The sequence below is a fragment of the Artemia sp. Qi Xiang Cuo genome, chromosome 1 (genome assembly GCF_049724085.1).
Source record: "Artemia sp. Qi Xiang Cuo chromosome 1, ASM4972408v1, whole genome shotgun sequence".
Lineage (NCBI taxonomy): Eukaryota > Metazoa > Arthropoda > Branchiopoda > Anostraca > Artemiidae > Artemia > Artemia sp. Qi Xiang Cuo.
Genome location: NC_142794.1, coordinates 19,036,105 through 19,060,510, shown reverse-complemented (window position 1 = coordinate 19,060,510; position 24,406 = coordinate 19,036,105). Strand labels below are relative to the sequence as shown.

Below are 24,406 nucleotides of genomic sequence, written 5' to 3'. Positions count from 1 at the left end.
GTAGCATACTATACCTACCAGAAAAACCTGTTTGGTACAGGGGCGTCGTAAAAGTATAAGGCTATGTGAGAGGATACTCACTCTCTTTGAAAGGGTGTAATGCCCCTGTAGAATAGAATTACCTACCAGAAAAACCGGAAGGAACATAAAGTCGTAGAATTCAAAAGATCAACTCTACTAGCACCCCCCCCCCAAGCCATTTTTTTCTAAATGCTTCCGATCAAAATTTAGTGTTAGCCATTTTGTTCAAGATCGTCCAAATGTCAAACAGCTACGATCCGGGTTTGAATCCCCCCATACCTGGGGCAAAGGGCTGTAAATTATTTGAGCAGGCCCTCGTTAACATGTAAAGCTTCTGTGGAAAGCGTGGTTATATAAGCTGTAGAGGAATTTCATTCAACCGGAAAATTAAGCTTACTATGCCCTTTTTTCGGAATCAAAAGTGATCAAAAAGTAACAAGCCCCCCCCCCGCTTGTGCCTTTTCCCCCCAAATGCATCTTATCAAAATTTTGAACTTGCCATTTTATTCAAAATCGTCCAAAATTCAAATTACTATAACTTAGGGGTTGAGAAATCCTCCATAGCCCCCAGGGCAAGGATTATAACTTATGTAAGGTGCCTATTATTAGAATATAAGGTTTTTGGGGAATGGTTGGTCGTATTAACTTTGGAGGGGGCTCATTTTATCGGAAATTGATACATCTAGTTCTTTTTTAAGAGTCAAAAGTGATCATTAGGTAACTAGCCCACACCCCACTTTTTCAAAGGGCATTCGGTCCGATATCCAATAAAAATTTGGAGATAGTCATTTTGTTAAATATAGTTCAAACATTAGATAACAAAAACTCCGAGGTTGACGCAAACCCATTTTTTCACTTTGATATTGTTACTTTGATACCAATTTTTATACTTTGATGAACATTTAATTTTTTTAGCCACTTTGTTTGACGTAGTTCAACTTTCAGGAAATTATGTCTTTGAGGATGACAAACCCCCACATCTCTCAGAGCAATGGTTGTAAGTTATGCCCTGGGGGAATAAAAGGTTTTTATAGAAAGTGTTGTTGTAAAAACTTAAAAACGGCCTCATTCGATTGGAAATTGAAAGGGCTAGTTTCCTTTTCAATAGTCAAAAATGATTGAAGGGCAACTAGCCCCCCCCCTCTCACAACCACCAATTCTCCAAACACATCGAATCACAATTTTGACATAGACATTTTGTTTAAGGTAGTTTAAAGTTCTAGAAATTATGTCTTTGAGGATGACAAACTCCCCCACATCCCTCAGGGCTTGGACGATCTTGAACAAAATGGCTAACCCTAAATTTTGATCGGAAGCATTTAGAAAAAAAATGGCGTGGGGGGGGGTGCTTACTGTCTAATTATTCTTGACTTTTAAAAACGGAGCTAGAACTTTCTATTTAAATCGAATAAGCCTTTTCCAAAGTCTATATGATTACCTCTTTGATAAAAACCTTATATGAGAACAACGGACAGCTTGCATAACTCACAGCATTGCCCTGGGGGCAGTGGGGGTTTTGTCGACCCCTGAGCCATAATTATTTTAATTACTTCACCTTTTGACTATTTTTGACATAATGGGAATCGCAAAATTATGATTAGCTGCATTTGGGGAAAAGATGGCATGAAGAGGGGGGGGGCTTGGTGCCCTACAATTGCATTTGACTCTTAAAAAGGGCACTAGAAATTATTATCTCCAATTTAACGAGCCCCTACGAAGTTTATAACACAACCCCATGCATATAAAGCACATCTGGGGGGGATGATAAAAACATATTGAAAGTCTATAAGATTTGTTCAGTAATATATGTTAGCACCTGTCATCTGTATGTTTGTAAGATAGTTATTTTTAATTTCTGTTCGTGTCGTTTATTCTTCAACAGTAATTTCTGGTGTTTTTGAGTTTAAACTGTAATAGGTATTAATTTCTGTTGGACTTGAGTTCAACATGGTTCTTTACTTTTCTTAGTAAACTTCTTTTTATGCAAGTTTTTTTTAATTAATAATGATAATAAAACACTGAAGCCTTATGACCTTTGCTATAGATAGTGGAAGTGCATGCCTCTAATAAATCATGAAATCATACATGATTTATTCACACAACAATGAATGGATAAAAAAAAAATAGCTTCCAAAACAGGTGACTAGACAATTTCATTTGTAGACTCAGAGACATTAGGACTGGTTTGATTTGACCTTTATCGGATTTTGTGTGCCACAACAATTTTGCATCTATCGCAAATACGTATTTTAACCTTGTTTTAAGTGTGGCAGTAATTTTAAGTTTTTTAGCATTTTCAGTTTGAGAAAATTTCTGGGAGTAATTCGATAGCCAATTCTTTATCTAGTTCTAATTGGTGTATTTTGATGTGTCTTAACGTCCTCTCAAAATTTTTTGAAACTTTTAACTTTCTTCCCATACAAAACTTTACCTTATTAAAGTCTTTGGGGGGGGGAGTAAATTTTTTGCAGTTCATATTACTGACTTACAAATAAAGTAAACATACCAATCAATGCCTTTTTATGCTCTTTACGAATATAATAATCAATTCTATTGAAAATTCAAGATTACCCAACCCAACCCCCCTAATCTGCAAATTCGTTTTTAGTGAAGCGCCAATGACACAGTAGGCTTTTGGTTTTTACTTACAGTTAAGGAAGGAGGCAGTACCCAAACTCTTGTTTGTAGTGAAACAAGATTCGTCTTGAACAACTTTAGAAAGAACTAATAAATTAACCTAAATATTTAATGTATAATGATATTAATTGCTGAAATCTGATCAGTTCAAAATTTTAATATAATTTTAATGTTTGGTTTCAATATTAAGTACAAAAGACAATATTTGTCATAAAATTGGTTTTCAGTAAAGCGCCACTGACGCAGTAGGTTTTAGACATTCACAGTGAGAGAAGAAGGCGATACCCAAACTCTTGTTTGTTGTGATTTTTGTTCGTTTCAAGCTTGATTTGCATATTCAATTTAAGTTTCACTCGTTTTAAGATTTACCAAGTTTCACTATCTGAAAAATTTTATCTTATGCAATGGTTACCTCAAATTTTCTATCAGATATATTTGTGGAAAAAAGGGCTTTGGAGAGGGGGCAAGTTGCCCTCTGATCACCTTTGCCTGTCAAAAAGGGCACTAAACTCTCGATTTCCAATCGATTGAGCCTCCTTTGAAGTTTATACGACGACTCCTTCTATATGAAGTGCCTATGGGAAAAAAATAATGGAGTGTGTAGGAGGCTAGCTGCCCCCTGATCACTTTTTACTCTTAAAAAGTGAATTACAACTCTCAATTTCCAATCAAATAAGCCCTCTTTAAAGTTTATATGAGCATCCCTTCCATAACACTCATATATGCCCCAAGGGTATAACTTACAACGCATACCCCCGGGCCCTGGGGGCTGTGTCGACATAAGAGTTTCTGTTATCTTAACTTTGAACTAGTTTTGACAAAATGTCTATCTCAAAATTTTCATCCGATACATTTAGGGCTTGGAGGGGGGGGGGGCTAGTTGCCCTCCGATCTCTGTTGAATTTTAAAAAGTGGACCAGAACTTTCAATTTCTAATCAAATGAACCCTCTCCAAACTTTCAATTTCAAATCAAATGAGCCCTCTATGAAGTTTATACGAGCATCCCTTCCATAACTGTGAAGTTTATACGACGACTCCTTTTATGTGAAGTACCTCTGGGGAAAAAATAAATGGAGTGTGGGGGAGGCTAGCTGCCCCCTGATCAATTTCTACTCTTAAAAAGTGAATTACAACTCTCAATTTCCAATCAAATAAGCCCTCTGTGAAGTTTATATGAGCACCCTATCCATAACACTCATATATGCCCCAAGGGTATAACTTACAACGCCTACCCCCGGGCCCTGGGGCTGTGTCGACGTAAGAGTTTTTGTTATCTGAACTTTGAACTAGTTTTAACAAAATGTCGAACACAAAATTTCCACCCGATAAATCTAGGGCGTGGAGGGGGGGGGGCTAGTTGCCCTCCGATCTCTGTTGAATTTTATAAAGTGAACGAGAACTTTCAATTTCTAATCAAATGAACCCTCTCCAAAGTTTGCACGAGCATCCTTTCCATAAAAACCATATATGTGCCCCCAGAGTATTATTTACAACGCCTGCCTCCGGGCCCTGGGGGGTTGCGTCGACACAAGAGTTTTTCTTATCTGACCTTTGAACTTTTTTTTAAGTGAAACTTCTATCTCAAAAATTTCAGCGCATAAGATTGGGGAAAAAAGGGCTGCTTTAGCTAGCTTATGTCAGTTTTTTTTTTTTTTATTCCAATATTCACGGCGACAGGTACTTAAAAGTATCTGATATGCCGCTATTTATTTACCTCGTTCAATGACCTCGAGGTTTTAAATGTCTATTGAACCTTCTTTTTAAGGTGTCAACAGGGGGATTTGCAGGGATAATATCCCCAGGAAGATCGTTCCAGAGTAGAAGTGCAACGCCGGATGAAGCTGTTCCTCAAGTACTTGGTTCTCGGCGTATCCTCCTTTAGATAATTGGACCGAGCTGTGTGCTTTCGTGTCTACCTTGTCGGCTGGACAAAGGGGGGCACAATTCGAGAGAGCTCGTCTGAGGGAGGCGAATTCATGTACTTGTAAAAAACAGCCATCGACGCTGCATCAAACCTTTCATTTAGAGGCTGGAGCGATTCTTGTGTAGTGGCGCAGCCCGCCCTATTTGCCCTATTCTGGATCTTCTGAGGTGGTGCCAACAGCGTTTTCGGAGCACCAGCATAAAGCGGGCATCCCTATTCCGCTATGGGTCTGATGCAAGACATAGAGTGGGATGATCGAGCTTGATGGAAGGCGGTTTTTGCAGCGAAGAGTAACTCCCAGCTTTCTGGCGCAGGAGTTTCTCACCCGATCAAGGTGGTTGTTCCAAGAGAGATCGGTGGAGAAATGAATCCCCAGTAGACGAAGCTCGTCGACTCTCTTTATAGCTTCATTTTTGAAGATGAAACTGGGGTGTTCACGTGGCACCTTTGATCGGGTATTTAGAAGCTCCTTTGTTTTCGATGCATTGAAGTTGATCATCCATGCATCAGACAACTTTTCAGTTTTCAAAAAATCCATCTGTAGGGAAAGGGAGGCTTGTGTTGGGTCTTCGTGTTTAGGGACAGCTGAGTGTGTCGTCGAATCGTCAGCAAAGTGATGCATAGGGTTTGCGAGGTTGTCTCCTATGTCGTTTATGTAGATAAGGAAAAGCGTAGGTCCCAAGACACTGCCCTCTTGTACCCCTGCTTTCACTGGATATTCGCGGGAAATAAACCCGTCGAGAACAACCCGCAGTGAACGATCGGAAAGAAAGCTCTCAATCACTTTTAACAGACATCCACGAACACCGTACGCATAGAGTTTCCTTAGCAGGCCACGGTGCCATACTCTGTCAAAAGCTTTCGCAATGTCGAAGGATAATAGCCTGATGTCGTATCCCATTGCCAGTGGTTCTATCCACTCCTGATACTAGGCAACTAGGCAGTGAAATGCTGAGTGTTTCCGGCGGAATCCATATTGGCAATTGCCTAGAAGGTCATTTGATTCCAGGTACTGATGAAGTGTTTTATTGGGGACGCTCTCGTAGACTTTGCCTACACAGGAGAGAAGGCTAGTAGGCCTGTAGTAGCCCACGCTCGTTGGACCGCCTTCTGGCTTTAGAGTAGGTATAACATGGGCGGACTTCCATGTTCGTGGGAAGGTTCCGGAGCGAAAGCACAGCCGGAAAAGCAATGACAAGGGTCCAGCTAGTTCGGCACTGCAGGACTTGAGGACAACATTTGGTATGTTGTCAGGACCCGTGGCTTTGGTTACATCAAGATGCTGCAGAATGCAAAGGATCTTGGGAGCAGAAAAATTTACGCGTTCCAGGACAGTGTTGGTTCGGTCGGAGAAATTTGGTACTTCTCCACCGTCGTCGTTAAGATTCGAGAATTCGGCAAAAGCCTTAGCAAGAGCTTCAGCCTTTGCCTGTGGATCTTGTACCACTGACCCGTTAGTCTGGAGAGAAGGAATTGCGGTCCCCTTGGACGACGGTAAAGCCTCCTTGACAATTCTCCATCAACTCTTTGCCGAAGCAAGTTGAAGCTTGGTGGCGAATTTCTCTTTATACTGAACCCGGGCCTGCCGAATCGCACGAACTGCATCTTTGCATGCATTTATGAATGCAATTATGTCCTCTTCGCTCTTCGAAAGTAGCCATCGCTTGTGTGCCTTTTGCTTTGCTCGGATTGTCTTCTTAAACTGGGCGTTGAAGCAAGGTTTGTCCTTACTGGACACCTGGATCCGCTTTGAAGGGATATGCTTTTCGACAGAGTCAACTATGGCCTGCTGGTACTTCTCTGCAGCTTTCTCTGGGCCTTCAAGGAGAAAGGCTATCCACTGCTGAGAACAAAGAGTGTTTCTCAAACCGTCCCAATCGTCTCTTTTGTATAACCAGATTCTCCACTCATGCTTTACTGGAAGGGGAGTACGAAGGTTTCCACGTACAGCGACGGCAACGTGGTCACTGGTGAAAGCATGAGCATCTACCTTAAAGGAGTCAGGGTGATCTGTAAGGAAGAGGTCAAGACGAGATGATCCGTTTGGGTCGTGATACGCGTCGAAATCGACAAGTTGTTCCAGCTCGTAAGAGAGAGATAGATCATACAAGTCTGACCCCTCCTTATCAGTATTTTTGCTGCGAAGCCACACGCTAGGATGGACGTTGAAGTCTCCATGGAGGATAATGGCAGACTTAGCGTACTTGCCCCGAATATATTCGAGGGAGGCTTCAAGGTAGCTGGTAATCTGGTAAGTTGGAGGGTTATACACGGAACCGACAATCACGGATTTATTTTGGTGAGTCACCCTAACCCACAGAGCTTATTTGCCTGCTGAATCTGGTATGTTCAGGCATGAATAAGGTATATGGCTCTGTAGATATACAGCGACACCTCCTCCGTAATTAGCGCCGTCAGTACGCTCTCGATCCCGCCTGAGGAGCGTGTATTCCTGTATGGCAACCTTACTGCTCTTTATTTCTTGGTTTAGATTGGTCTCTGTGATGCACATGATAGATGGCTTGACCGAATTCACTAAATGTAGGAACTGGTCAAACTTAGATCTGAGACCTCGTACATTGCAGTGGGGCTACCGTAAACAGGACTGTTTGGATGGTCAGTGGACGTGCTACTGGTCGTCGTCAAAATGGCTGTTTGGTCCGAGGCTTTTTGCTATTTTCAATCATAACTAGGCAAAGGAAGTTCTGTAAGGTGGTTAGCCTAAAAAAACCTATACATTCACTGCCATGCATCATAAGACACAGAACGGTGCTACCAGTCAACGCACCTCATTACCGCATCTTCAGCATTGAGGTGGTGACCCATGATGGGTTCAGACTCGACAAAGGTGGCTCCCACCAGGCATAATCTTTTGACTCTTAAAAAGTGAACTAGAACTTTCAATTTCCAATCAAAGTCCAATGTCAATTTTTAAATTATTGGTCAACATGCCTGAGACTCTAGGCAGATTTGCCTCTCAATTACTTGGACTGTCTGTCTTGGACTGTCTTTGAATTTCCAATCGAATGAGCCATTTTTGAAGTTCCTACGACAAAGCTTTCTATAAAAAGCTTATATGCCACCAGGACATAACTTACAACCCTTGCCCTGAGGGCTGTGGGGGAGTGTCCTCCTCAAAAACACATTTTCTATCTGCAAAGAGACTACGTAGAACAAAATGGCTATCTCAAAATCTTGATTGGATGTGTTCGGGGAAATGGTGGGCGTGAAAGGGGTGTTAGTTGCCTTCCAATCACTTTTGACCCTTAAAAAGGACACTAGAACTCTCGATTTCCAATCGAATGAGCCCCCTTTGAAGTTTATACGACAATCTCTTCCATATCAAGTGCCTCTGGGAAAAATAATAAATAAATAAACAATAAAACATTGGAGCCCTATGGCCTGAACTATAGGGAGCATAGGCACCGCATAGCGTTGCCTCTGATGGAACATGTTAGGATTGCGATAGACCTCGTTCAGGTATAGTTTTCGGTTTAGTTAAATGGACGAAGCAGAAGTTTCAGAAAGTTGTGAAATATTGGAAAAAATACCACTTTGAAAATTCATCCCAGTCAATACAGGATAATCCACAGCTTTTGCGGAAAGAGGTTACTAAACTTACACATTCAACTTCAACCCTGACAAAACAAATTACCAATTCTGAATGGCATACTCATTTCTCATCAACTAATTAAAAAAAACTTTCCGAAATATAAGTTTTTCAAAGAAAAGTAAAGGCCATTTTAAACTTAAGCTCAGCAGATACAAAAACCTTTTAAAATTTAAACTCAAAACGACCAGAAATTACTATTAAAGAATAAATGAAACCCAAAACGAACAGAAAAATAAATAACCAATCATAGCAAAAATATACAACAAGTAATAATATAAATGAATAAATAGATCTTAAGGCGAGTAGTGCTTAGATTGAATATGAATATCAAGCTTAAAATGAAAAAAAATATTTTCCTATTGAAGTATAAATGAAACTTAAAACGAGCAGAAGTTAAATAAACAATAAATGCAAACAAACCTACAATAGATATTAATGTAAATTAACAAATAATTCTTAAAACGAATGAAACTTAAATTGAATATGCAAATCAAGCTTGAAACGAACAAAAATCACCACAAACAAGAGTTTGGGTATGACCTCCTTCTCTCACTGTAGAAGTCTAAAACCTACTGCGTCATTGGCGCTTTACTGAAAACCGATTTTATGACAAATGTTTTCTTTTGTACTTAATATTGAAAATAAACATTAAAATTATAGTAAAATTTTGAACTGATGAGCTTTCAGCAATTAATATTATTATACATAAAATATTCAGTTTAATTTATTAGCTCTTTTTAAAGTTGTTAGAGACGAATATAGTTTCCCTACAGGCAAGTGTTTGGATACTGCCCCCTTTCCTAACTATAAATAAAAACCAAAAGCCTGCTGCGTCATTGTTGCTTAACTGAAAACGGATTACATTACAAATATTTTCTTTTCCAGTTGAGTATTGAAAATAAAATACAATTATAGTGATGTAAATTCTTGAACTAATGGATCTTTCAACAATTAATATCATTATTCATCAAATATTCAAATTGATGTTGTTTATACTTCCCAATACTGTTCAAGACGTATAGTTTTCAGTTTTTTAATTAATTTTTGTTCATTATTAATTGCAAAAAATTTCAAGTTTTTAAAAATTCCTTATTTCAAAATCAAATATTCAGCAAAGTATCAAAACTAATATCAAAGTAACAATATCAAAGGGAAAAAATGGGTTTGTGTCAACCTGGGAGTTTTTATTATTTGATGTTCTATTTTTAACAAAATTGCTATCTCAAAATTTTTATCGGATGTATTTAGGGCGGGGAGGAGGGGGGGGGGCTAGTTGCCCTCCGATCTCTTTTGACTCTTAAAAAGTGAAGAAGAACTTTCAATTTCAAATCAAATGAGTCCTCTCCAAAGTTTATACGAGCATCCCTTCCTTAAGAACTATATATGCCCCTAGAGCATTACTCATAACGCCTGCCTCCGGGCCCTGGCGGGTTCCTTCGACACAGGATTTTTTTTATCTGGCCTTTGAACTATTTTTCACATGAAATGGCTATTATAAAAATTTTATAAGATAGGCTTGGGGAAGAAAGGGTGTTTGGAGGGGGGGGGGATAGTTGCCCTCGGATATCTTTTGACTCTTAAAAAAGAACTTTCAATTTCCTATCAAATGAGCCCCCTCTAAAGTTTATACGAGGATCCCTTTCATAAGAACCATAAACGCCCCCAGGACAACACTTACAACGCCTATCTCCCCGGCTCTAGGGGGTGTTTTTGTTATCTTATTTTTGAAAAATTTCCAAAACACTGGCTATCTCAAAATTTGTAGGGGATGGGTTTGGGGAAAAAAGAGCGTGGGGGGCTAGTTTAACTCTCTTGACTCTTAAAAAGGGAACTAGAACTTTCAATTTCCAATCAAATGAGCCCTCTATGAAGTTTATTCGAGCCTTAGGGCATAACTTAGAACGCCTTCCCCTGTGCCCTGAGGGGTTCTATTGACACCAGATTTTTTCTTATCCGACTTTTGAACTATTTTTAACAAGATGTCTATCTCAAAATTTTCATCAGATGGCTCTGAAATTAATAATACAATTTAATTTAATAACAAAAATATTATTCAATTAAAATTTTACTTGGAACAGCATGCTTTTTTTGCGAAATCCTTGGTTCCATGGCTTCAGCAAAGGTTCCTTAAAATTGCTATATTCAAACGAATGTTGGAAGATAAAGCAGCAACAGGAGAAGCATATAGAGGCTTTTAATAATTTCATAAGGTTCACTGGTAGCGGAAAGTCACTAGCAAGGAAATTCATCAAAGGACTGGCCAGCCGCTTGTTAAGGACATTGTTCATAAAAAACGCTGGCACTACCTTGGGCACGTGCTGCGAATGGACGGAAGTCGTCTCCCTAGTATAGCATACAGATGGAAACCCGACGGTACGCGTAGAAGAGATTGTCCGAAGAATACACTGCGCAGTACACTAGACCGGGATCAGAAGATGACTGAAACCTCACTGACACCTGAATGGGAGGATATCATCACAACGTCAGCCAGTCCTGATGAATGGAGAGGCTTCTTCGTGTCCTATGCGCCACAGATGGCACTGGAGGAACTAAGGACTAAGGTAATATTAACAATAGAAGTACCACCCTCTGTAGAACCGAGTAACTTCAAACTCCAATCGGTCAAAGTTGTACTTAAGAGAATTATAGATTAGAATCTAAGGCTCGTTCGGAGTTTAACTGAGTCAAAATAATCAACCAGGCCAGTCAAGGGTGCAGCCAGCAAGGGGGAAGATGGCTCCCTCCATCAAAAGCAAAACTTGTACTAAAGGCTCAAATTCTGAACGGCTAATTAGAAAAGAATCATAAAACCTGGACAACGATCACCTTGTTTTTGTTGTTTTTTAATGTCACTTTGCCACAAAATGAATCAAACAGTTCGTAGTAACGAACCGTAAGTAAGGAGCCACTTAGCCCAATAGTGACCAAAACTCAACAAAACGCATTTGGATAACAAGAGATACATCGTAATAATTGGATTTTTACCCTGATTTCAAATATATAAAATTCAATGGGAGAGGAATATCCCCCAAAAAGTAAAGTAATATTAATGAAAATCACACCATCAGATGTATCGTGTCAGAGAACCCTACTTTAGAGGTGCTCCCATCTGTGAAATTGTGGAATTTTGCATTTTTTGCCACAAAAAAGACCACAAATACGTGTCTATTTGTTTGTTTTTTTCTTTTCCATGGGTTATCGTATCGAACCAATGGTCCTAGTGGATCAGGAGAGGGCTCAACCGAACGGAGATCAAAAGTTGTAATGCCCTTTTTAAATGACCAAATAGAGTGCAGACCAACTAGCCCCCCTCTCAAATCCCCTTTTTCTCCGAAGTCATCCAACTTTTTCCCCAAAGTCATCCAATAGTCAGGGAGCCACACGAGAGAAATGTTGATATTTAAGGTTTTGGGTAGTCAGCAAGCTGCAGAGGGTTTGAGAATACTATCTGACGTTATCAATCATGCTGAATACGAAAATCAACTTCATATAGTTGACGAATGGGTGCTACATCTCCATTTCCTCAAATTCCCTAAAACTCATTCTCAACTGACCAAAATTCCCTTAAAATCAATAAAAAATTCAAAACCGATCCAAAATTGCTCAATTATAGGTCAATTTAAAGGAAACTGAATAAGTTAGGTTTTTATGCAAGGTATGCTTGTACAAAGTTCAGAGAGGGCTCATTTGATTGGAAGTTTTGAGGTAGCTATTTTGTTAAAAATAGTTCATAGATCATATAACAGAAACTCCGTTGTCGACAAAACCCCCCAGAGCCAGGGGGCAGGCGTTGCAAGCTATGCCCTCGGGGCATTTATGGTTCTTATGGAAGGGATGATCTTATAAACTTCAAAAAGGGCTCATTAAATTGAACATTTAAATTTATAGATAACTTTTTAATAGTCAAAAGAGTTTGGAGGCTACCTACCCACCCCCCCATCCACGCCTTTTTTTGTCAAACCCATTTTATAAGAACTTTCAGATAGCCATTTTTTTAAAAAATAGTTCAAATAACAAATAACAAAAGCTCTGGGGTCGACACAACCCCCCATGGCCTGTGGGCAGGCATTGTAAGTTATGCCCTGAGGGAATATATGGTTCTTATGGAAGGGATGCTCGTCTAAACTTCAAAGAGGGCTCATTCGATTGGAAATGGAATTTTCTAGTGCACTTTTTAAGCGTCAAAAGAGATTGGAGGGCACCTAGCCCCCCCCCATCCATGCCCTCTTTTCTCAAACCCATCTGATAAGAACTATGAGAAAGCTATTTTTTTCAAAATAGTTCAAAGACCATACAACGAAAGCTCTGGGGTCGACACAGTTCCCTGGGTCCGAGGGCAGGCGTTGTAAGATATGCCCAGTGGGAATATATAGTTCTTTTGGAAGGGATGCTCGTATAAACTTCAAAGAGGGCTCATTTGATTGGAAATTGAAAGTTCTATTCAATTTTTAAGCTTCAAAAGAGATTTAAGGGCAACTAGACCCCCCCCCCTCCCCTACCACGCCTCTTTTTCCCGAATACATCCGATAAAAATTTTGAGATAGCCATTAAGTTAAAAATTATTCAAAAGTCAGATACCAAAAACTCAGGTGTCGACACAACCAAGTATTGTGCAGTAGATTGCATCAAGACATGGCTAATTGTAGACAAACCAAGACAGATATTCCAAGTAATTGAGAGGCAAATCTGCCTAGAGTCTCAGGCATGTTGACCAATAGTTTAAAAATTGACATCGGACTTTGTAGAAAATTGAAAGTTCTAGTTCACTTTTTAAGAGTCAAAAGATTACGCCTGGTGGGAGGCACTTGTGTCGAATCTTAACCCATTATGGGGTACCACCTCCATGTTGAAGATGCGGTAATGAGGTGCGTTGGCTGGTAGCACCGTTCCCTGTCTAATGATGCATGGCAATGGATTTATGGGCTTTGTCAGGCTAACCACCGGGCAAAGCTTCTTTTACCTAGTTATGATTAACAACAAAAAGCCTCGGACCAAACAGCCATTTCGACGACGACCTGTAGCACTTCCACCGACCATCCAAACGGACCGGTTTACGGTAGCCCACTGCCATGTACGAGGTCTCAGATCTAAGTTTGACCAGTTCCTACGTTTAGTGAATTCGGTCAAGCCATCTATCATCTGCATCACAGAGACCAATCTAAACCAAGAAATAAAGAGCAGTAAGGTTGCCATACAGGGATATACGCTCCTCAGGCGGGATCAAGAGTGTACTGACGGCGCTAAATACGGAGGAGGAGGTTTCGCTGTATATCTACAGAGCCGTATACCTTATTCATGCCTGAACATACCAGATTCAGCAGGCGAAGAAGCTCTGTGGGTTAGGGTGACCCTCCCAAATAAATCCCTCATTGTCGGTTCTGTATATAACCCTCCAACTTACCAGATTACCAGCTACCTTGAAGCCTCCCTCGAATATATTCGGGGCAAGTACGCTAAGTCTGCCATTATCCTCCATGGAGACTTCAACGTCCAATATACTCTTACGGGGTGGAACAACTTGTCGATTTTGATGCGTATCATGGCCCAAACGGATCATCTTGTCTTGACCTCTTCCTTACAGATCACCATGACTCCTTTAAGGTAGACGCTCATGCTTTCACCAGTGACCACGTTGCCGTCGTTGCACGTGGAAACCTACGTATTCCGCCTCCAGTAAAGCATGAGCGAACAATCTGGCTATACAAAAGAGGTGATTGGGACGGTTTGAGAAACACTCTTTTTTCTCAGCAGTGGAGAGCCTTCCTCCTTGAAGGACCAGAGAGAGCTGCAGAAAAGTACCAGCAGGTCATAGTTGACTCTGTCGAAAAGCATATCCCTTCAAAGCGGATCCAGGTGTCCAGTAAGGACCAACCTTGGTTCAACGCCCAGTGTAAGAAGACAATCCGAGCAAAGCAAAAGGCACACAAGCAATGGCTACTTTCGAAGAGCGAAGAGGACAGAATTGCATTCATAAATGCACGCAAAGATGCAGTTCGTGCGATTCGGCAGGCCCGGGTTCAGTATAAAGAGAAATTCGCCACCAAGCTTCAACTTGCTTCGGCAAAGAGTTGATGAAGAATTGTCAAGGAGGCTTTACCGTTGTCCAAGGGGACCGCAATTCCTTCTCTCCAGACTAACGGGTCAGTGGTACAAGATCCACAGGCAAAGGCTGAAGCTCTTGCTAAGGCTTTTGCCGAATTCTCGAATCTTAACGACGACGGTGGAGAAGTGCCAAATTTCTCCGACCGAACCGACACTGTCCTGGAACGCGTAAATTTTTCTGCTCCCAAGATCTTTCGCATTCTGCAGCATCTTGATGTGACCAAAGCCACGGGTCCTGACAACATACCAACAGTTGTCCTCAAGTCCTGCAGTGCCGAACTAGCTTGACCCTTGTCATTGCTTTTCCGGCTGTACTTTCGCTCAGGAACCTTCCCACGAACATGGAAGTCTGCCCATGTTATACCTACTCTAAAGCCAGAAGGCGATCCAACGAGCATGGGCTCCTACAGGCCTACTATCCTTCTCTCCTCTGTTGGCAAAGTCTACGAGAGCGTCCCCAATAATACACTTCATCAGTACCTGGACTCAAATGACCTTCTAGGCGATCGCCAATATGGTTCCGCCGGAAACGCTCAGCATTACACTGCCTAGTGGCCCAGTATCAGGAGTGCATAGAACCTCTGGCAATGGGATACGACATCAGGCTATTATCCTTCGACATTGCGAAAGCTTTTGACCGAATATGGTACCGTGGCCTGCTAAGGAAACTCTATGCGTATGGTGTTCGTGGATGTCTGTTAAAAGTGATTGAGAGCTTTCTTTCCAATCGCTCACGTGCGGGTTGTTCTCGACGGGTTTATTTCCCGCGAATATCCAGTGAAAGCTGGGGTACCCAAGAGCAGTGTCTTGGGACCTACGTTTTTCCCTATCTACATAAACGACATAGGAGACAGCCTCACAAACCCTATGCATCACTTTGCTGACGATTCGACGACACACTCAGCCGTCCCTAAACACGAAGACCTAACACAAGCCTCCCTTTCTATACAGACGGATCTTTTGAAAATTGAAAAGTGGTCTGATGCATGGATGATCAACTTCAATGCATCGAAAACAAAAGAGCTTCCAATTACCCGATCAAAGGTGACATGTGAACTCCCCAGTTTCATCTTCAAAAATGAAGCTATAAAGAGAGTCGACGAGCTTCGTCTACTGTGGATTCATTTCTCCACCGATCTCTCTTGGAACAACCACCTTGATCGGGTGAGAACCTCCTGCGCAAGAAAGCTGGGAGTTACTCTTCGCTGCAATAACCTTCTTCCATCAAGCTCGATCGTCCCACTCTACAAGTCTTGCATCAGACCCATAGCGAAATATTGATTCCCGCTTTTTGCTGGTGCTCCAAAAACGCTGTTGGCACCACCTCAGAAGATCCAGAATAGGGCAAATAGGGTGGGTTGCACCACTACACAAGAATCGCTCCAGTCTCTAAATGAAAGGTTTGATGTAGCGTCGATGGCTGTTTTCTACGAGTACATGAATTCGCCTCCCTCAGACGAGCTCTCTCGAATTGTGCCCCCCTTTGTCCAGCCGACAAGGTAGACACGAAAGCACACAGCTCGGTCCAACTATCTAAAGGAGGATACGCCGAGAACCGAGTACTTGAGGAACAGCTTCATCCGGCGTTGCACTTCTATCTGGAACGATCTTCCTGGGGATATTATCCCTGCAAATCCCTCTGTTGACACCTTAAAAAGAAGGTTCAATAGAGATTTAAAACCTCGAGGTCATTGAATGAGGTAAATGAATAGCGGCATATCAGATACTTCTAAGTACCTGGCGCCGTGAATATTGGAATAAAAAAAAAAAAAAAAAAAAAAAAAAAAAAAAAAAAAACTGACAGAAGCTAGCTAAAGTAGCCCTTTTTCCCCAATCTTATGCGCTGAAATTTTTGATACAGAAGTTTCATTAAAAAAAAGTTCAAAGGTCAGATAAGAAAAACTCTTTTTCAAAGGGCATTCGGTCCGATATCCAATACAAATTTGGAGATAGTCATTTTGTTAAATATAGTTCAAACATTAGATAACAAAAACTCCGAGGTTGACGCAAACCCATTTTTTCACTTTGATATTGTTACTTTGATACCAATTTTGATACTTTGATGAATATTTGATTTTTTTAGCCACTTTGTTCAACGTAGTTTAACTTTCTGGAAATTATGTCTTTGAGGATGACAAACCCCCACATCTCTCAGAGCAATGGTTGTAAGTTATGCCCTGGGGGAATATAAGGTTTTTATAGAAAGTGTTGTTGTAAAAACTTAAAAACGGGCTCATTCGATTGGAAATTGAAAGGGCTAGTTTCCTTTTTAATAGTCAAAAGTGATTGAAGGGCAACTGTCATTGCTTTTCTGGCTGTGCTATCGCTCTGGAACCTTCCCACGAACATGGAAGTCTGCTCATGTTATACCTACTCTAAAGCCAGAAGGTGATCCAACGAGCATGGGCTCCTACAGGCCTACTATCCTTCTCTCCTCTGTTGGCAAAGTCTACGAGAGCGTCCCCAGTAAAACACTTCATCAGTACCTGGAATCAAATAACCTTCTAGGCGATCGCCAATATGGATTCCGCCGGAAACGCTCAACATTAGACTGCCTAGTGGCCCAGTATCAGGAGTGGATAGAACTTCTGGCAATGGGATACGACATCAGGCTATTATCCTTCGACATTGCGAAAGCTTTTGACAGAGTATGGTACCGTGGCCTGCTAAGGAAACTCTATGCGTATGGATTTCGTGGATGTCTGTTAAAAGTGATTGAGAGCTTTCTTTCCGATCGTTCACTGCGGGTTGTTCTCGACGGGTTTATTTCCCGCGAATATCCAGTGAAAGCAGGGGTACCCCAGGGCAGTGTCTTGGGACCTACGCTTTTCCTTATCTACATAAACGACATGGGAGACAACCTCGCAAACCCTATGCATCACTTTGCCGACGATTCGACGACACACTCAGCCGTCCCTAAACACGAAGACCCAACACAAGCCTCCCTTTCTATACAGACGGATCTTTTGAAAATTGAAAAGTGGTCTGATGCATGGATGATCAACTTCAATGCATCGAAAACAAAGGAGCTTCCAATTACCCGATCAAAGGTGACATGTGAACTCCCCAGTTTCATCTTCAAAAATGAAGCTATAAAGAGAGTCGACGAGCTTCGTCTACTGTGGATTCATTTCTCCACCGATCTCTCTTGGAAAAACCACCTTGCTCGGGTGACAACCTCCTGCGCAAGAAAGCTGGGAGCTAGTCTTTGCTGCAAAAACCTTCTTCCATCAAGCTCGATCATCCCACTCTACAAGTCTTGCATCAGACCCATAGCGGAATATTGATGCCCGCTTTATGCTGGTGCTCCAAAAACGCTGATGGCACCACTTCAGAAGATCCAGAATAGGGCAAATAGGGCGGGCTGCGCCTCTACACAAGATTCGCTCCAGCCTCTAAATGAAAGGTTTGATGTAGCATCGATGGCTGTTTTCTACAAGTACATGAATTCACCTCCCTCAGACGAGCTCTCTCGAATTGTGCCCCCCTTTGTCCAGCCGACAAGGTAGACACGAAAGCACACAGCTCGGTCCAACTATCTAAAGGAGGATACGCCGAGAACCGAGTACTTGAGGAACAGCTTCATCCGGCGTTGCACTTCTATCTGGAACGATCTTCCTGGGGATATTATCCCTGCAAATCCCTCTGTTGACACCTTAAAAAGAAGGTTCAATAGACATTTAAAACCTCGAGGCCATTGAACGAGGTAAATGAATAGCGGCATATCAGATACTCCTAAATACCTGGCGTCGTGAATATTGGAATAAAAAAAAAAATAAAAGAAAAAAAAAAAAAAAAAAACTGACAGAAGCTAGCTAAAGCAGCCCTTTTTTCCCCAATCTTATGCGCTGAAATTTTTAATACAGAAGTTTCATTAAAAAAAAGTTCAAAGGTCAGATAAGAAAAACTCTTGTGTCGACGCAACCCCCCAGGGCCCGGAGGCAGGCGTTGTAAATAATGCGCTGGGGGCACATATATGGTTTTTGGAAAGGATGCTCGTGCAAACTTTGGAGAGGGTTCATTTGATTAGAAATTGAAAGTTCTCGTCCACTTTTTAAAATTCAACAGAGATCGGAGGGCAACAGAGATCGACATTTTGTTAAAACTAGTTCAAAGTTCAGATAACAAAAACTCTTACGTCGACAAAGCCCCAGGACCCGGGGGTAGGCGTTGTAAGTTATACCCTTGGGGCGTATATGAGTGTTATGGAAGGGATGCTCATATAAACTTCATAGAGGGCTTATTTGATTTGAAATTGAGAGTTGTAATTCACTTTTTAAGAGTAGAAAGTGATCAGGGGGCAGCTAGCCTCCCCCACACTCCATTTATTTTTTTCCCAGAGGTACTTCATATAGAAGGAGTCGTCGTATAAACTTCAAAGTTATGGAAGGGATGCTCGTATAAACTTCATAGAGGGCTCATTTGATTTGAAATTGAAAGTTTGGAGAGGGTTCATTTGATCAGAAATTGAAAGTTCTCGTCCACTTTTTAAAATTCAACAGAGATCGGAGGGCAACTAGCCCCCCCCCCTTCAAACCCATCTGATAAGAACTATGAGATCCCTGGAGGACAAGGCTGTAAATTATGTGAGGAGGCAGTCGTTCACATCTAACGCTAATGTGCACAGCGTGTTCGTATATACTTTGGATGAAGTTAATTCAACAATAACTTATCAGTCACTCTACCCATTTTCGGACTCTAAAGCGATCAAAGATTAACGAGCCCCCCCCCCCCCGCTTGTGCCTTTTCCCCCCAAATGCATCTTATCAAAATTTTGAACTTCCCATTTTATTCAAAATCGTCCAAAATTCAAATTACTATAACTTAGGGGTTGAGAAATTCTCCATAGCCCCCAGGGCAAGGATTTTAACTATGTAAGGTGCCTATTATTAGAATATAAGGTTTTTGGGGAATGGTTGGTCGTATTAACTTTGGAGGGGGCTCATTTTATCGGAAATTGATACATCTAGTTCTTTTTTAAGAGTCAAAAGTGATCATTAGGTAACTAGCCCACACCCCACTTTTTCAAAGGGCATTCGGTCCGATATCCAATAAAAATTTGGAGATAGTCATTTTGTTAAATATAGTTCAAACATTAGATAACAAAAACTCCGAGGTTGACGCAAACCCATTTTTTCACTTTGATATTGTTACTTTGATACCAATTTTTATACTTTGATGAACATTTGATTTTTTTAGCCACTTTGTTCAACGCAGTTTAAATTTCAGGAAATTATGTCTTTGAGGATGACAAACCCCCACATCTCTCAGAGCAATGGTTGTAAGTTATGCCCTGGGGGAATATAAGGTTTTTATAGAAAGTGTTGTTGTAAAAACTTAAAAACGGGCTCATTCGATTGGAAATTGAAAGGGCTAGTTTCCTTTTCAATAGTCAAAAATGATTGAAGGGCAACTAGCCCCCCCCCCCCCCTCTCACAACCACCAATTCCCCAAACACATCGAATCACAATTTTGACATAGACATTTTGTTTAAGGTAGTTTAAAGTTCTAGAAATTATGTCTTTGAGGATGACAAACTCCCCCACATCCCTCAGGGCAAGGGTGGTAAGTTATGCCGTGGGGGCTTATAAGGTTATTTTTTATAGAAAGCGATGTTGTAGAAACTTCAAAAATGGGCTCATTCGATTGGCGAGTGAAAGGGCTAGTGCCTTTTTAATAGTCGAAAGTGATTGAACGGCAACTAACCCCCGTCTCACGCCCACCATTTCCCCAAACGCATCCAATCAAAATTTTGAGATAGCCATTTTATTCAACGTATTTGAAAGTTCTGGAATTAGGTCTTTGAACCCCCCTCAGAGCCATCAGAGCAAGAGTTGTAAGTTATGCCCTGGGGGTATATAAGGTTTTTATAGAGTGTTGTCGTAGAAGCTTCAAAAAGGGGTAATTTTATTGGAAATTGAATGAACTAATGCCTTTTTTAACTGTTGAATGTGAATGGAAAGCAACTATCTTCCCTCTCACGCCCAACATTTCCCCAAACACATTCAATCCAAATTTTGAGATAGCCATATTGTTAAAAGTTCTGGAAATTATGTCTTTGAGGATGACAAACCCCCCGGAGCTCCCAGGGCAAGGGTTGTAAGTATGTTTCTAAATCACTGGAACGATAAAATAAAAAGTTCAAAATAGGGATAAAATCCTTTTGAATAGACAGTGTATAGAAATTCACAAAAATACTAGATATTTCGGTCACATATACAGTGACCGTCATCAGTAGTAAAGGTCACTGTATATGTGACCGAAATATCTGGTATTTTTTGTGAATTTCTATAAACTGTCTATTATAAAGGATTGTATCCTATTTTGAACTTTTATCTTATCGTCATGGAAACGCAGTGTGGTCTCCGAAATTATCTAAATCACTGGAAATAATTACGGAACTCTATATCAGTGTTTGGAGTTAATGCTACACTAAGATTTAATACAATTCACATAGGCTTAAGACTATGTAAAAGAATAATTTTCTAAAGTAATTAGGGGAAGTAATACGGAAACCATTAATTAATTTAAGTTAAAACAAAATGATAAAAAGGGGGTAAAATGAGCTGAAATGAAAGAAATGCTGAACGGGGTGAAAATTTACATGGGGATAAGATGCATGTATAGTAACTGAAAGAAGATTGAAACGGAGATTAAAGTTTCAAAAAGGATTAGATTGAGAAACTGGAAAACCAAAGCTAACCAGATGACGAAGAGAAAAAAAATCTCAAAATGATTGAAAAACATTCAAGGGATAATTTTGGTTAAGAGTGGCTGAGAGGGAATGTTAATCTGAGATGGAACGCACAGTGGCTGCATTTACAACTGCCAAGACTGACCTTTGAGTGACTTCAAAATGCAATTTAGGTCGGAAAGTCATATACGAGATTTAATAGGGTTTAGATTATTATGAGTAAATCCGGCTCGTTGTCATGCATATTTTATGCATGAGCAACTCGTAATTTAAACAAAGTATTAGAAAAGATTCCAAGGTGCGTTCACTGAACTTGCCACATTTCTGGGTATGTTATAAAGAAGTAATTGGAATTTTTCGTTAAGCAGTGTCTCTTCATTTTCGTCTACCCTTGTTACAGCACAGAATGAAATTACCAAATTGAAAGTAAATCTTCTTCAGGATACTCACAAGTAGGTGACTGAGAAATGTTCAGGTGACAAAAATGTGATCAATAAACAAGTAATTAACACTATAGTCGCTGAGATCTATGACGCGATGAATCTAGACTACACTTCCCAGTTTGTTAGCATAGAATACAGCAAGGACGATCTAGAACTTGAAAGAAGGTCGAATGCTCTTCTAATCCACGGACTGTCACAGACAGGTGAGGAAACACGGACAACAGTGTTTTAAGGCTAATTGGTACTAAGTTGGGGATCACGATGATGGCTACTGATATTAAGTCACAAAGGGCTATCCTACTCGAGCAACTTTAGCAGATATTTTCCTCCCAACCATTCTTGTCATCTTTCATTTCTCTGAATGTCCAAAGTGCGTGCTCGCACAAAAAAAACTGGCCCGAACAAAAGTATTTATATCTAAGTATTTAACACCAAAGTGTTAACAACTGTTAAATGTTCCATGTGACAAATTTGGTGTAAGGTATGTGTGGACTCATGGCATCAAAATTTGTTTATATGCATTTTGTAGGCTTTTTATGAGTAGAATCGGAACTTTAGGCTAGGGGGGGGGGGGTTGTGCGGCGCTGAAGCTCAGTAAGACTATTCACTCTGAATTCTCTATTTTAGATGTCTTGTTCGCTGGGGTCTACAAAAAAATTTACAAAACACATCAGAATTTGTTTATTTGCATTTTTGTAGCTTTTTTAAGAGTAGAATTTAACCTTTGGGTGATAAAAGGTGGGGGGTGAGCTGAAGCCCGGTAAACACTAAACTTTGGATATGTCCTTAAGCTGATTTGACTAAACATCCATTTTTTATTTTGCTTTCGAAATCACTGAAGGTATATATTGCTTTCAATAAAGCGCGTATGAGACTCGTTCTATGATTGGGATTCAAGGAGAACGACTTCCCAGTTCATTTATCTAGTAATTTCTGTTCGTTTTGAGTTTGAATTCAATATTAGTTTTATTTTTGGTACATTAGAAGTTCATTTTTGGTCTAATTTCTTATTAAGTCGAATATCTGTTTCTTTCAATTTTTAGTTAATTGTTGATCATACTATCTGGGTTTTCTTTTTACTGTGCTCAAGACATAACTTCGCTTTTTTTTACTTTTGTTAGAAAAAACTTCTCTATTTCATATGTGTTCGTTTTTAATTCATTTTCGAAAATAAAAATAAAAAAGAAAGAAGAAGAAATAAAAAACTCTTGAAGATAATGATCGAATAATTTATTATTTTATTCGAAGGTCCTAATTGAATGAGCAACTAATTCACTAAGGACCCAAATAATAAAAATATATTAAGATCTGAATCTATGCAAAAAGCAAATTTATGCTTTTCTAAGTTGTCTTGTTAAATAATATATTTAATATATATTTAATATATATATATATATGTATATATAAGTTTATAATTCGGGACAGTTTTACTCCAAGAAGTATTTAAAGTTTCTTTTTGTTCCTGTGTTGTCACAGTCGATAAATATATTCTTATAAGAATATTAATTAATCTTATATTCTAAGGTAATTCCTAATCATTCCATGTTGCGCTATACTGTCTTTGAATGGTCAGTCTAAGCAAATTGCTGGTCGTTAAAATAAAAAATTAAGGATAAGGGCAAGATTATAAGGGCTGTGAAGGGGGGGTGGGTTATCCCAAAACACATAGTTAATGGACTTTTCAATTATGCAAAATAAATAAAAATAGTTGTCTCAAAATTTTGGTTGTATTTCCTTGGTAAATTGATAGGCGTTGGTTACCCTCCAATCACTTCTGACTCTTAAAAAGGGCAGTAGAACTTTCAATTTCCAATCCAACAAATTCTAATTTTAAAAGATATTGCTGATACACCCTTTCCCTTTTGACAATCTGTATCCACACACTATTTTCTGATTTAGTTCAACTTTCCCCTGAACGTTTCCTCAAATTTTTATTTCAATATCCTCAGCCTTAGGTATTTCTCGCTACAGAAGTTGTAACTGTACTGGTAGCGGAAGTTTTAATAGTGGCGTGCAAATTTTGCCTTTTCGTCAATTGATCATCCCCTTTAAGTATTCTTTGAAAGTTCAAACTTAATACAATAATCCAAACCAGAGATACGCTTTTTTAATAATCCGCAAAAAAATACAAACGTCTTTTTATTTAATTAAAAAACATTGCCCTCTACATTCTCTCCAATTTTAAACTTCATATCTTTAGTCTTAATAGTACCAGTATCTTAGTAATAGTGGTAGTTGTAGAAGTAGTATCAGTAGTAGTATTGAAAAGTTGCCTTTTGGCCAATTGAACATCCCCTCATTATGCCCTGGAAAGTTCATCTTGATATGGTAATCCGTTCCAAAGATATTGCTGATGCACCCTTCTGACCATATGCATTCACACAACAAGTTTTATTCAGTTCAACTTTATCCTAAACATTTCTTTAATTTTCACTTCAATACCCTGAGTCTTGGTAGAACTCGCTACAGAAGCAGTAATTGTAGTGGTAGTAGTTATAGTAGTAATAGCAGTATTAATAGGAACATCGTGCTAATATTGCCTTCTTGGTCAATTGATCATCCCCCCTTACTTTTCCTGAAAATTCCAAATTAATGCACTCAGTCATTCCTGAATTACACCCATTGGACAACCCAACCCATCTATACATATCGGGTTTAGATTTAGTTCAACATTCCCCTCAGTATTCTCTGAAAAGTTGACCTACATGTCCTTCGTCTTTTTGGACACTGATATTCAAACGTGTCAATGTTTTTCAACAGCAAATACTATACATAAACAAGGGGCAAATTGTATAACTTACCGCCCTTTCCCTGATGCCTGGGGGGGGGGGGGCTGGATAGCCAAAAATACACTGGACTTTTCAACCATACTGAACTAAAAGGCTCTCAAAAAATTTCGATTGTATGTGTTTGGCGAATCGATTGGTGTGAGAGGGGCGGGAGGGATAGTTGCCTTCCAATCACTTTTGAG

The 24,406-nt window shown here is 40.0% G+C and overlaps 2 protein-coding genes across 2 annotated transcripts in view; both read right to left on the bottom strand.

The window, feature by feature from the left end:
• Positions 1–24,406, bottom strand: part of LOC148956081 (uncharacterized) — a 146,217-nt gene that overhangs the window by 64,953 nt on the left and 56,858 nt on the right. The window lies entirely within an intron of this gene.
• LOC148956082 (uncharacterized) overlaps positions 16,674–24,406 on the bottom strand; it is a 21,622-nt gene continuing 13,889 nt past the window's right edge. The window contains exon 3 of the mRNA XM_089097530.1: positions 16,674–16,784. Within this exon, the coding sequence (XP_088953656.1) occupies positions 16,674–16,784 (111 nt within the window). The remainder of the gene's footprint in view (positions 16,785–24,406) is intronic.